We start from the raw sequence: 12,115 nt of genomic DNA on the forward strand, positions 1-12,115 counted from the left end.
CAAGCCTCCGTGCGCCTGCACTGAAAATTGGGGGATTCCGCGTCCGTCAGCAGAAATGGTGCAGCCGTGTACCGAGAGTAGTCTGTGGTACATCTGCGCATTTACTGAATCACACACACAGACCCTTCCCCCACCAAAGGGTGAAGGCGTGAAGCAAAATAGTGCTTTTATTTTAACAGTAGGGGTAAAGGGAGGCTCTTGGATTAATTGGGAAAAGTGGGCACAAATTTTTCACAGCATACCAGGATAAGTTCCTGTTTATTTTTACTCTGAACTGTTACTGGTCCCTTCATAGTAAATCTCATTTCATTTCCGTGACCTACAGTCTACCCCTCCCATTGCTCCAGAAATCATGCTGAATCAGCACCGACCTACGTTGCAGGCAGGTGGAAGGGAAGCTGGGCTGTCTCCTACCAATTCGCTGTTAGCTGTAGAGTCTGGCTATTGCCGGCTGCTGTTGAATATCCATTTTGTCATATGCCAGGAGTAGCAAAATATTTTTCCTGGCATTCAACATTTTGATGTTTGATCTTACAGTGCTTCTGGGATCAGATTTCCTTCAAATAAAAGGTTAAGGCAGGGATTTGCCCTCATCATAATTTAGGGAAACTGAGAAGTGTTTTACATGTGGAATAACAGGTTTCCTTTTATTAAAATCCAAAATTGAAAACATTGAACTTAATAGGGTGAAGTCTTTTTCCCCCCCCAAATCTGTTATATTCTTATTCAAACCAGATTAAGGAATGACGCTCTAGGCAGTAAGCATCTGGGACAGAGACCCATCCTCCTGACCGCAGTGAGAGACACTTGCTTATTTTAGAAACGTCAACTCCTATTTCCTGCAAACACCAAAAAACTGGGAAAAGTCACACTGTACTGAAATGGTAGCAGACACAGCAGCTGGCCTCCTTATGCAAAGCAGAGATGATGGTAGGTCTTCTTTTCTGACCTATGTGACTCACTCAAAACACCTTTGACCCATGACCTGCAGTCCATAGCGTCAGCAGATAAGTCTCCAACTGATGAATCTAGGCCTCTTGCTAACTGGCACTGCCTTCTTGACCGCCAAACTAGTTTTAACTGTGACAGCAACGGTGCAAGTTCTCTTCCTGTTCCATTTTTATTATTACCGTATATACGCCAGTACGGTTACTTTGCATGCACTCTGCAATTCTGCTTTGTTGAACTTAACCTTCGGTATTTTAATGGATAACTGCAATGACATTCTATTGCCAACAAAATGTTGGTTCATTACACATGAAACATGTAAACAGAGAATTAAACTTTATCAGTCAATCAGCCTAGAGCAGTGTGTGGCAAACTGTGTGCTGCCGAGAGGCGCCGGCTGACTGCTTACAGGACACGCCTCTCGCGGCGAGAGGCACGTGCTGGAGGCAGTCAAGCCGGCACCTCTCCTCCCACCGGTGTAGTAACAGCAGGCTCTCTGCAGGCGTGGACACAGACGTGATGACATCACCCATGCACATGACCTCAGCACCATTACCTGATGCCCTCCGGCCGCAGCATTGAATTCAGCGTGCTTTGGCTTCAGAAAGTTTGCAGGATATTGTCCTAGAGAGAATTAAATAGGCCTAAATAATTCTGCAACTTTTTTTTTTTTTTATTTTATTACATTACACCACACTGCAATAGGGAAAAAAAAATGTTATTTTCAGCATTGTATTAACATTTCAAACTGCAACAAATACATTTTGGGTCACAGACACTGACAGCTGTGATGCAAAGGTGGAAAATTTAGCTTAAGAACCCCCCACTTACCTGCTATTTGTGTGTAGCAAGTCATAGTGGTCAGATTTGAGGAATACAACTCTTTAATTCTGGTGGCACCATTGCCCTTTTGCTTATGTGATGCGTGTGGTCCTGAGTTCCAAATACTACTGAAGAACCTCATCAGAGTTGCACTTCTTGATGAAAGACTACATTTCCCATCATTACTACAAAAGAACTTAAACACAGGGCCGTCTGTTATCCTGCCAGAAGCTTAAAAAGACAACAGAAGCTGCGTGTCCAGAATCAGAACCTGCAACAGGGACATCATCATCCTTGTACATTACAACTAGGGGAACTTACAAGCCCTTCCACTCAAAATGGAGGGGACTCTTGGATAATGAGGGACAGCCTGCAGGTGGGTACAATAATATAGAAGGAAACATTTATGCCAAACTGGTTCTGAACTCCTGCCACCCGTTACAGCACAAGAATTCACTCCCCCCCCAAAAAAAACCCCCCAAACAAACCATAACCAAAGTTTCCTTTGGGGTGAACCATGTGTATAAGATGGATTTTGATAATTTTAGAATAAAATTCTAGACATGACATAACGCACCAAGATGTAACGCACAATGTATAATTAAACTCCAGAGAATGTGGTGAAATAAGCTTAGCAGGGTTTAAAAAAATGTTTGGATAATTTCCTACAAGAGAAGTCCAAAGGCCATTATTGAGAAGGGCTGGGGAAATCCACTGCTTTGGACCTGGGTTAGCCAGTGTTGGAAATAGGATACTGGGCAACTCTTGTTAACGATTTGTCACAAGCTGGAAAGTCTAAAAGTACTTAAAGTAAATCTGTTTGGTACAAGAAAAACAGAGGGTGTAATATTTGATTGCAGAATGGTAAGAAAAATATACCAACGCACAGCTTAGTCAGTTAAGCATGGCTCCATCAGTTGGCAGCTGACAGTCTACATTTCAACCTAATCCAGCAGCTAGGTTGATGTGACCTAGTAAGCCCCTGCTGAAACCCTATCCCTGGTGCTGCACACACTCCAGCATCTAGATCTAGACCCAGCAGAAAATTAGGTACTCTGTGGTTAGATCTCACCAAAACTCCCACAAGCGCAGATGGTGTCCGTATTACATTCTTGACTATAAAACCGGAGCCTGGATACACAGCCACAAGCCTGCACTGTCTGTGCCATAGCCGTATCCAGAGAAGCAGACTTAGCAATATGACCCGTTACAGAAGAGAACAGCAGAGGTCCGGGTCACTCCTGTTCCTGCCCTTTTTCCAGACACTGGCGTATGCACTACTTAGACTTTCCACACACCAAAGCCCCCACTTCCTTCAGCCACAAAGCATGCCTGCAGTGGATGAAACCTTACAGAAATAGAACAGGAAGTGAGTGACACTTTTTTTTTTTAAACCATGAATATTGTATACAGATAGCAGCTTCATTGTTGAATGTTTAGATTTGAGGGCGTTTCAAATTTACAATGGTTGCTCAACACTAGCACAGCTATATATATACAGCTATCTAAATTGATCCGCGGCAACAAAATTAAGACAACCCTCACTGCTATAAATCAAAACCTATCTATGTTACATCGCACTTTATAACACTCTGCGTTTCAGGACTCTTGATGCAGGCACTGTAGCCGAAACACAGTCCGTGTCGAGTCCAAGAGTTGCCACATGCTTTTATGATTGACACGACTGTTTTGGACAAGGATTTTATTTTTGGTTGCTAATAAATAGGGTTTTGAAGAGCAGGCTTGCTCTGCTCTTTCCCTCTGGACTTTGTTGCTTTTCATGCAGAAGTGACCGAGCATTGTGGTTGCTGATTTAAGATCTTACAGCATCCTCTATACAGGCCTGGTCTTGCTCCCTCTGATTATCATGTGTTTGGATGCTTTGAGAGGACGAAGGTTTGGAAGCGATTGCAAGGTCAAAGATGCGGTGCGTTCCTGGCTGAAGGCAAAACAGAAAAATGGGTTTTTTTTCCCTAATGGAATAAAGAAGTTGGTGCAACAGTGTGAGAAGTATGTTGAAAACAAGGGTGATTATGTAGAAAAATGACATATAATTTGTATCTCTAATTGAATATTATATCTCAATATATTCAATTTGCTGTTACTTTTTGAAACGCCTTCGTATCTTATATAATACACTCAGATGTATCTAGTGGTGCTGTAGGGAGATTGTGCCATTGTGGCTCTGCCTATAAGGTAAGACTATACCACACACATGGGCTTTACACAGTCATGGAACTGCAGGAGAGGTGGGTTGGAGAATAGCAGACACCAGACCTGGAAGATTAGGGTCAACACAATACATGTGGCCCCAGAGAGAGATAGAAAGACAGTGGAGGTCAACAAGGATAATACAGCTAGTAGAGGATAATACTTCTGATGCAATATTTGGGCTGGTAAAATGGGGAAGCATCAAGAAACTTCCCCATGCTGTTTCTCTGCAGCTGCTTACTTCCGTTACAGCCGTTCCTTATGCCTGGAGCAAGAGAGGGAAAACATTAGCTCAATTAGTTAAACAATGACTGGAAAACAGGAGGCTTTGCGACAGTAATCCTGATTATTAATAAGAAAAGCCACCTAGCCAACAGGTCAACATTATTGTCACTGAGTGGCTTTATACCAGGGGCGTCCAAATTGGCCCTCGCCAGGTCAGGATTTCCCCAATGAATTTGCATGTACTGCTTCCATTGTATGCAAATAGATCTCATGCATATTCATTGGGGAAATCCTGAAAACCCAACTGGACTGCGGCTCTTGACAGCCGATGTTGGACAACCCTGCTTTATAACATCATGGAGAGACTGAGTCTCTGATCGTTCCATATTTCAATCCTGCTCTTAAGAAAATTGGAAATGGTGCTGACTTCAGCTCAGTCTGCCCTGAAGACACGGCACCCCTTGATTTTATTAACACTTTTCAATATGGGCACCTTTACATCAGTCTCAGCAGCAGTGACCAGGCAGGGTGAATAATCAATGCCTGAAATATTCTAAAACTCCATTCTTAAGTTCTTAATTTTGGACAAAGACCGTTTCATTTCAAAGGTTTTATTGTCATTTTAGTGAAATGCTGAAAACTTACACCTAAGTGCATTGATTTAGCTCATGTACCCAGCAACTGAGAGGGCGGTGATGTTCCCACCCTGTGACAGGTCAACCTGTTGTCAAAACCAACCATCTCCAGAAGGATGGAAGAGAATGAAACAGCCACTGCTTTGGGCCTGCAAAGAAGTCTTTATAAAATCTAAAGATCCAAAGGGTTATGGCAACTTTCCTTCTGAGCTTTTATCAATGTTTATGCAAATAGGAAGGTACAGAATAGTTGAATAATAAAAAATCCATTTTGTATAAATTAAAGAGTCTCTTTTGATAAAACACATTGACATTTTCAAAGAATTTTGCTGCCATGTCATCTGTGGTTATGGTCGTTTTGGAAGAGGATGGGAACTCCACAGTGCCCTTGGCTCCTATCAACTGGAGGACATAGTTGGCATCCTCTGCTAGGGTCTCATATTTGCCAATAACATCATAGTGAATGATGCAAGGGTGGCAGAGGGAGTGAACCCTCTCCCAGTGCTCATTGAAGGGCTCTTCATGCTGTGTTCGGGGGTCCACCAGGTAATACAGGAACTCCTCGAATTTGACATCATCTCCATTCTCCAGAGCCTTCAACGTGGGATTTCGTCGGTGGCGTTTGATAATCTTGGTGCCATATCGCTTGTGGAATGCAGTGTTGTACTGGCGTGTGAACTTGTTCCTATAGGCCGAGACCAACCGCTCAAACGGCTCACGAACAAAGACAAACTTGAGGTAGTTCCTGAGGCGGTAATTAATCTCTGGTGTGCTGAATTCTGAAAGAGTTCTCAGGTTGGCAGGGATGTGGGCCTCATGGGCTGGGATTTGGAGAGGGTCTCTGTACTTACCCTGCCCAGTTAGCACCATCATGACCCGCTTCCAGTTTGTGCAGGCCACCTTGGGCACATAGCAGTAGAGTAGCCCGTGCGTATCATCCACAATAAGGTGCTTCAGGTCGTCGGGCGTCAGGACACGGCGCTTTCGAGTGTACATTTTGCAGACGCTGTCCAGCAGGTCTCGCCTTCTCTGGTGGGTCATCTGAACAGTTGACTGTTCAAACTGGTTATAAATGACAAAAAGATAGCATGAGTTAATTACTCAGCAGCTGAATTTTCGAAGTATCAGTTTACCAGTTGTTTTGGAGCTTTTTCTGCCTCTTATTTAAAAAAATTTATAACCTGCTTGTCCACAGATCTTAGCAAAGTAAAAAATACCACACACATTAAAACGTATAATAAAAAAAAAAAAAAAAATCATAGAACGTAACTAAACAAAGCATAAGAACATATGCGTGTGTTGCAGTAGTTACAGCTACAGCCTCAGCACCCTGAGGTTGTAGGTTCAAATCCCACTCTGCACCTTGTGATCCTGGGCAAGTAATTTAATCCACCCATTGCCCCAGGTACATTAGATAGATTGTGAGCCTACCAAAATAGACAGGGAAAAATGCTTGATTACACTGTGCAACAAATTTTAGCTATTTTTCTGGGGCAAGAAGAAAATGAGGGTTACTGTATATACACAAATATAAGTCGATCTGAATACAAGTCGAGACCCCTTTCCCCCCAAAAAGGAAGAAAATAAATAAATAAATAGTTGACTCAAATATAAGTCGGGCGGCTTAATATTCAAGTTAGGCCCTGTTAGGCTCTGCACCCAGCTCCCTTTCTGCCAGGCACTGCACATTATAGTTGCTTTTGGACTTTTGTTTTCTTGCATTTTTGGTTTTGCCCTATCTGAATAATCAATAAATGTAATTTCTTTCTCTTGGATACTTACATGAACTGGGCCATTCTGATTTTTGGTATACAGAGTAAGGTATTCCCAACAGGGCTTCCTCCTTCTTGGGGAGGCACGCCAGGGCGATATTGTAGGTGTTTGCCGGTTACCGTTAAGCTCAAGAGCCGGCCACGCTACACTGTCCCGCTGTTAACTGGCTGCCGTGAGTGTCTTCGGCCACTAAAAAGCATGAGCAGGCGTGCGATTTGACACTGCTGCTCAGTGCTGAGCGGCTTCCTTAATGGTTCCTGCAAATTCTCGCAAGAGGTTTAGATGAGAACAGACTGGAGGGTCTAAAAAGCACAGTTACTTACCGTAACAGGTGTTATCCAGGGACAGCAGGCAGATATTCTTAACACATGGGTGACGTCACCGACGGAGCCCTCGGTACGGACCTTTTTAACTAGAAGTTTCTAGTTGGCCGCACCGCGCGTGCGCGAGTGCCTTCCCGCCCGACGGAGGAGTGCGTGGTCCCCAGTTAGGATAAGCCAGCTAAGAAGCCAACCCGGGGAGGTGGGTGGGACGTAAGAATATCTGCCTGCTGTCCCTGGATAACACCTGTTACGGTAAGTAACTGTGCTTTATCCCAGGACAAGCAGGCAGCATATTCTTAACACATGGGTGACCTCCAAGCTAACAAAGAGGGAGGTGGGATGGTTGGCCATTAGGAAAATAAATTTTGTAACACAGATTGGCCGAAGTGTCCATCCCGTCTGGAGAACGCATCCAGACAGTAGTGAGTAGTGAACGTGTGAACTGAGGACCAAGTGGCCGCCTTGCAGATTTCCTCGATGGGCGTGGAGCGGAGGAAAGCCACAGAAGCAGCCATAGCTCGGACTCTGTGGGCCGTGACAGTTCCTTCCAGTGAGAGACCGGCCCGAGCGTAGCAGAAAGCAATACAGGCAGCAAGCCAATTTGAAAGTGTCCGTTTGGAGACAGGACGACCCAAACGGTTGGGGTCGAAAGACAAAAAGAGCTGAGGGGCTGTTCGGTGAGCTCTGGTACGATCAAGATAGTAAGCAAGGGCACGCTTACAATCCAGCGTGTGCAACGCCTGTTCCCCAGGATGCGAGTGAGGCTTAGGGAAGAAGACGGGCAGCACAATGGACTGGTTGAGGTGAAAAGCTGAGACCACCTTGGGAAGGAATTTAGGGTGGGTACGCAGAACAACCTTGTCATGGTGAAAAACAGTGAAAGGTGGGTCGGCAACCAGTGCATGCAGTTCGCTAACCCTCCTGGCAGAGGTGATGGCAATTAGGAAAAGCACCTTCCAGGTAAGAAGCCTGAGAGAAGTTGTGGCAAGAGGCTCAAACGGAGGTTTCATGAGAGCTGAGAGAACCACATTCAGGTCCCAGACGACAGGAGGAGGCTTGAGAGGCGGTTTGATGTTGAAGAGTCCTCTCATGAATCTGGAAACCAGAGGATGAGCCGTGAGGGGTTTTCCGAGAATAGGCTCATGAAACGCAGTGATGGCACTGAGGTGGACTCTGATGGAGGTAGTTTTGAGGCCAGCGTTGGACAGTGAGAGCAAATATTCCAAGACAGTTTCCACCGCTAAGGAGGTGGGTTCTTGATGATGCCGGAGACACCAGGAGGAAAATCTGGTCCACTTCTGATGGTAACATTGGAGAGTGGCCGGTTTCCTGGAAGCGTCCAAAATGAGGCGGACCGGTTGAGATAGATTCTCCGGAGAGGTCAGCCCGAGAGAAACCAAGCTGTCAGGTGGAGCGAAGACAGATTGGGATGTAGCAGAGACTGATGCTGTTGCGTAAGTAGAGTAGGAAACACAGGAAGTAGAAAGGGTTCCCTGGAGCTGAGCTGGAGCAGGAGTGAGAACCAGTGTTGGCGAGGCCACCGAGGTGCGATAAGAATCATGGTGGCGTGGTCTTTGCGGAGTTTGGACAAGGTCCGCAACATCAGAGGAAGTGGAGGGAAGGCATACAGGAACCGATCCCTCCAATCGAGCAGGAATGCATCCGGGGCCAGACGGTGAGGAGAGAAGAGTCTGGAGCAGAATTGGGGCAGCTGATGATTGTGAGGTGCTGCAAAGAGGTCCACCTGCGGAGTGCCCCATCGAGCAAAGATGGAGAGCAGAGTCGGAGGGTCCAACGTCCACTCGTGGGGTTGAAGGATGCGACTGAGATTGTCGGCCAGAGAGTTCTGTTCGCCCTGGATATAGACCGCCCTGAGAAAGAGATTGCGGTCCGTGGCCCAGGTCCAGATGCGCAGAGCCTCCAAACAAAGGGGGCGAGATCCGGTGCCGCCTTGCTTGTTTATGTAGTACATGGCGACTTGATTGTCTGTGCACAGGAGGAGGACTTGAGGGCAGAGAAGATGTTGGAAAGCCTTGAGGGCGTAGAACATGGCTCTGAGTTCCAGGAAATTTATGTGATGACGACGCTCCTGTGGGGTCCAAAGTCCCTGGGTGCGTAGATCTCCTAGGTGAGCTCCCCATGCGTAGGGGGACGCATCGGTGGTGATGATCATAGAGTGGGGGGGCAGATGAAAAAGTAGACCCCTGGAAAGATTTGAGGAGTTCAACCACCATTGGAGAGATTGCTGAAGAGATGATGTCACAGAGATGGGATGAGAAAGAAGATCTGTAGTCTGTGACCATTGGTTGGCGAGAGTCCACTGAGGCGTACGAAGGTGGAGACGTGCCAGAGGAAGGACATGCACCGTCGAGGCCATGTGACCCAGTAGGACCATCATCTGTCGGGCAGGGATGGAGGGGTGCATGAGTACCTGACGGCAGAGATGGAGCAGGGTCCGCTGGCGATCGGAGGGGAGAAAGGCCCTCATTAGCGTGGTGTCCAGAACTGCTCCAATGAATTGAAGTCGCTGGGTGGGAAGCAAGTGCGACTTGGGGTAGTTGATCTCGAACCCCAGGAGGTGGAGGAGAGAGATGGTGTGATGAGTGGCTTGTAGCACGAGTTGAGATGAAGGTGCTTTCACCAACCAATCGTCCAAGTAGGGGAACACCTGGAGGTTGTGAGACCTGAGGAAGGCCGCTACCACTATAAGGCACTTGGTGAAGACCCTGGGTGAGGAAGCTAGGCCGAACGGTAGCACCTTGTACTGATAGTGGTGGTGCAGTACCTGGAACCGTAGGTAGCGGCGAGAATTCTGATTGATGGAGATGTGAGTGTAGGCCTCTTTGAGGTCCAGGGAACATAGCCAGTCGTGTTGAGAAAGAAGAGGGTAAAGCGTGGCAAGGGAGAGCATTCTGAACTTCTCCTTGACTAGACACTTGTTGAGGTCCCTGAGATCGAGAATGGGACGGAGGTCTCCCGTCTTTTTGGGTACCAGGAAGTAGCGGGAGTAGAATCCCTGCCCCCTTTGATCTGGAGGTACTTCTTCGATGGCATTGAGAAGGAGGAGGGATTGAACCTCCCTCAGGAGGAGGGGGGTTTGAGATGAGTTTGAAGCAGACTCTACGGGAAGGTTGTCCGGAGGTAGAGTCTGGAAGTTGAGAGAGTAGCCGTGGCGGATGATGTTGAGGACCCACTGGTCCGATGTAATGATTTCCCAACGGCTGGAGAAAATGGTGAGACGACCTCCGATGGGTTGTGGAAGAGGTAGCAAGGGTGGATGACTGGCTATGCCCTGGAGAGAAGAGTCAAAAGGGCTGAGTTTGTTTAGTAGGCTGAGGAGGCTTAGAGGGTTGAGAGGCCTGAGATCGAGCCTGAGCGTGATGTTGCTGTTGACGGGGCCGCCTAGATTGCTGGGGAGGCGGATTGAGTGGCCTGGCTGAGAACCTCCGTTGATAAGATGTTTGTGGCCGATAAGGTCGGGTAGGCGGTGCCTTCTTTTTCGGCTTGATCAGGGTGTCCCACCTGGTCTCATGGGCAGAGAGTTTCTGGGTGGTGGAATCCAGTGACTCTCCAAAAAGCTCATCCCCGAGACAGGGGGCGTTGGCCAGACGGTCCTGGTGGTTGATGTCCAGGTCGGAGACTCTGAGCCAGGCCAAGCGACGCATGGCTACAGCCATGGCAGAGGCCCGAGAGGTGAGCTCGAAGGAGTCGTATATCGAGCGGACCATATACTTGCGCATTTGGAGAAGGCCAGAGATGTGCTGTTGGAATAGCGGGACCTTGCGCTCAGGTAGGTACTTCTGGAGGGCAGACAGCTGTTGGACCAAGTGTTTGAGATAGAAGGAAAAATGGAAGGAATAGTTGTTTGCCCTGTTGGCAAGCATGGCATTTTGGTAAAGTCTCTTGCCAAACTTGTCCATGGTCTTACCTTCTCTGCCAGGAGGGGTAGAGGCATAGACACTGGAGCCCTGAGTCTTTTTTAAGGTGGATTCCACCAGAAGGGACTCATGGGGCAATTGAGATTTGTCGAATCCAGGAATAGGGATGACACGGTAAAGGTTGTCCAGTTTACGGGGAGCTCCCGGTACCGTGAGGGGATTTTCCAAGTTTTTGTAGAATGTCTCCCGTAGGATGTCATGCACGGGAAGCTTGAGGAACTCCTTAGGAGGTTGCTCAAAGTCTAAGGCTTCTAAAAAGGCTTGGGACTTTTTGGAGTCAGATTCCAGGGGAAGGGACAGAGCAGCAGACATTTCCCTCAGGAATTTAGAAAAAGAGGACTGTTCAGGTTTAGAGGTGGCATCAGGTGCCGATGGTTCCTCATCAGATGAGGAGGGATCCTCCTCGGTACCGAGGGGAGTCTCCTCCCATAAATCAGGGTCCCTGACCTCTGGTGCATGTCGGGACACCGGGGTGGAGGGTGCGGTGTGGCGAGTCTTGGACAAAGATTTACCAGAGCGCACCGAAACGGTACCGGGAGAGGACGATCGGCGTCGTTCTCGGTCCCGAGAAGAGTGCCGTACCGCCTGGTGCCGAGGAGGATCCACTGTGGGTTGAGAATGAACCACTGGATCATCATGAAGTTGTTGGGCCGAAAGGATCGGCATAGAGGTGTTTACCGGTACCGAAGGAGTGGACACCGGGGGCTCGGTGCGGGGCTCGGGCCGGTCTGGTACCGGAAGGAGCGGTGCCAGGATAGAGGGTAGCAGTTGTTCAAGTTGTTTCTTCAACTGCTCCTGAAGCTGAGTTTGTAGAATGGCCGAGATACGGTCATCTAGGGGTGGCATCGGAACCGCTTTCTTTTTCTTCGGTTCCTTGGATGCCGCTCCACGCCCCGGCGATGAGGAGGCCGATGACGAGGCACTCACCGATATCGGGGCGGAGCGTTTACGGGACCGGTGCGATGCCGGTAGGGACGGTGTCGCCACCGTAGCAGGAGGGCGCTCGAGGGAAGAGGAAGGCTTCTTAGCCGGCTTACCTGGCGCCAGTGGCGCCGATGCGGGGTCGGTCGGTGTCGAGCTTGACGGTGCCGATTTTTGCGGTACCGCCGTTGAAGGTGAGGAATCCATCGCCGACTCGGTGCCGAAGAGAAGGGTTTGCTGGATTCTTCGGTTTTTAAGAGTTCGTTTTTGCAAAGTGGCACAGCGGGTGCAGGAGTCCGCCCGATGCTCCGGACCCAGG

General features: G+C 48.1%; 1 protein-coding gene across 3 annotated transcripts in view; it reads right to left on the reverse strand.

Annotated features, from left to right (window-relative positions):
- Nucleotides 1-4,785: 4,785 nt before the first annotated feature.
- Nucleotides 4,786-12,115, reverse strand: part of CHST13 (carbohydrate sulfotransferase 13) — a 43,819-nt gene continuing 36,489 nt past the window's right edge. For 2 of the 3 annotated variants that reach the window (XM_033925767.1, XM_033925768.1), the window contains exon 3: nucleotides 4,787-5,903. In XM_033925767.1, coding sequence (XP_033781658.1) covers nucleotides 5,058-5,882 — 825 coding nt within the window. In that variant the 5' untranslated portion in view covers nucleotides 5,883-5,903 and the 3' untranslated portion in view covers nucleotides 4,787-5,057. Of the gene's footprint in view, nucleotides 5,904-12,115 lie in introns of all 3 variants that reach the window. The other variant, XM_033925766.1, reaches the window with a different exon arrangement.

The sequence above is a fragment of the Geotrypetes seraphini genome, chromosome 17 (assembly GCF_902459505.1).
Source record: "Geotrypetes seraphini chromosome 17, aGeoSer1.1, whole genome shotgun sequence".
NCBI classification, from domain to species: Eukaryota; Metazoa; Chordata; class Amphibia; order Gymnophiona; family Dermophiidae; genus Geotrypetes; species Geotrypetes seraphini.